The sequence below is a fragment of the Manacus vitellinus genome, unplaced genomic scaffold (genome assembly GCF_001715985.3).
Source record: "Manacus vitellinus isolate BGI_N305 unplaced genomic scaffold, ASM171598v3 ctg7180002428994_pilon, whole genome shotgun sequence".
Lineage (NCBI taxonomy): Eukaryota > Metazoa > Chordata > Aves > Passeriformes > Pipridae > Manacus > Manacus vitellinus.
This window is the reverse complement of record NW_021937916.1, coordinates 1-1926: the sequence shown is the minus strand read 5'-3', so window position 1 is coordinate 1926 and position 1926 is coordinate 1. Positions and strand designations below refer to the sequence as shown.

Sequence of the window (1926 nt, the reverse complement as noted above, 5' to 3'; positions counted from 1 at the left end):
TCATTCCCTTTCTCTTCCCCGTTGGGGGGACGCGTTCTCGGCCGGCTCCTCGGGCCTCGTTTTTGCCGCAGACCCTTCTCAGGCTCTGCAGACCCTTCTCAGGCTCTGCTCTGCCCGGCAGGCGCTGCTGCGCAAGCACCGGGCGGTGGTGGAGGAGGTGGAGAAGCACCGGGTGGCCGTGATGTCCCTGCGGAAGCAGCTGGCGCTGCTGGCGCCCGACCACCGGCAAGGGGTGGACGTGCAGATCCGGGTGGTGGAGGTGGAGCAGCTCTACGGGGAGGTGGCCGAGGTGGCCGTGCTGAGGACGCAGTGGCTGCAGGACGCGCTGGCCGTCTACAGGATGTTCAGCGAGGTGCACGCCTGCGAGGTGTGGGTGGACGAGAAGGAGCAGTGGCTGGAGAAGATGGAGGTGCCCGAGGAGCTGGATGAGGTCGAGGTGGTCCAGCACAGGTGGGTTGGCTCCAGAACCCAACAGAGTGGCCAAGCTGAGGTCGCGGTGGACCGCGGAAGAAGGGTCAAGCCAAGGTCTTGATGGACCATGGAATGGCCAAGCTGAGGCCTTGGCGGACCATGGAAGGGGGGGACAAGCACCTGGGTCCCTTGGTGGTCCTTCATCCCTTGGTAGTCCTTCATCCCTTGTTGTCCCTCATCCCTTGGTGGTCCCTCATTCTTTGTTGTCCCTCATCCCTTGGTGGTCCTTCATCCTTTGTTGTCCCTCATTCGTTGTTGTCTTTCATCCCTCGGTCGTCCTTCATCCCTTGGTGGTCCTTCATCCCTTCATGGTTCCTCATTCCCTGATGGTCCTTTATCCTTAGTGGTCCCTCATCCCCTGGTGGTCCTTCATCTCTTGGTGGTCCTTCATGCCTTGGTGGTCCTTCATCCCTTGTTGTCCTTCATTTGTTGTTGTCTTTCATCTCTTGATGGTCCTTCATCCCTTGGTGGTCCCTCATCTCTTCATGGTCCCTCATTCCCTGGTGGTCCCTCATCCCCTGGTGGTCCTTCATCTCTTGGTGGTCCTTCATGCTTTGGTGGTCCTTCATCCCTCGATGGTCCTTCATCCCCTGGTGGTCTCTCATCCCCTGGTGGTCCCTCATCCCTTGTTGGTCCTTCATCCCTCGGTAGTCCCTCATCCCTTGGTGGTCTCTTATCCCTTGTTGTCCTTCATCCCTTGTTGTCCCTCATCCCTTGGTGGTCCCTCATCCCTTGGTGGTCCTTCATCCCCTGGTGGTCCCTCATCCCCTGGTGGTCCTTCATCTTTTGGTGGTCCTTCATCCCTTGTTGTCCCTCATCCCTTCATGGTCCCTCATCCCTTGTTGGTCCCTCATCCCCTGTTATCCCTCACCCCTGGTGGTCCCTCATCCCTTGTTATCCCTCACCCCCGGTGGTCCCTCACCCCTTGTTGTCCCTCATCCCCGGTGGTCCCTCACCCCTGGTGGTCCCTCATCCCTTGTTATCCCTCATCCCTTCATGGTCCCTCACCCCTGTGGTCCCTCACCCCCGTTATCCCTCACCCCCGTGGTTCCTCACCCTGGGGGGTCCTTCCCCGTGTCCCCCCGCCCAGGTTTGAGAGCCTGGACCAGGAGATGAACAGCGTCATGGGGCGCATCCTGGACGTCAACCAGGTGGTGCAGCAGCTGGTGGACGGGGGCCACCCCAGCTCCGAGGAGGTCCGAGCGTGCCAGGACCACCTCAACAGCCGGTACGGCCACGGGGGGGGACAAGGGGGGACCCTCGACCTGTCTGGGGGCTCCTTGGTTGGGGGAGGGACCCCCAAGCTGTGGTTCTCCAGGGGTGGGACGTCCCCGTGGAATCCAGGTCTCCAGGGGGATGGTCCAAACCCATCCTGGGGGTCCCAAGGTGGGCCTCGACCTTCTTGGGGTCTTCTGGACGGGATGAACTGTGTGTGGGGCTGCTTGGAGACCCCCA

The 1926-nt window shown here is 61.2% G+C and overlaps 1 protein-coding gene across 1 annotated transcript; it reads left to right on the top strand.

Moving 5' to 3' along the window:
- Window positions 1–121: 121 nt before the first annotated feature.
- Window positions 122–1699, top strand: LOC115308043 (spectrin beta chain, non-erythrocytic 4-like; the record flags this gene model as incomplete). Its single annotated transcript, XM_029965363.1, has 2 exons — window positions 122–450; window positions 1562–1699. Coding segments are annotated over 2 exons (467 nt in total), but the record flags the coding sequence as incomplete, so codon positions are not given.
- Window positions 1700–1926: the final 227 nt, after the last annotated feature.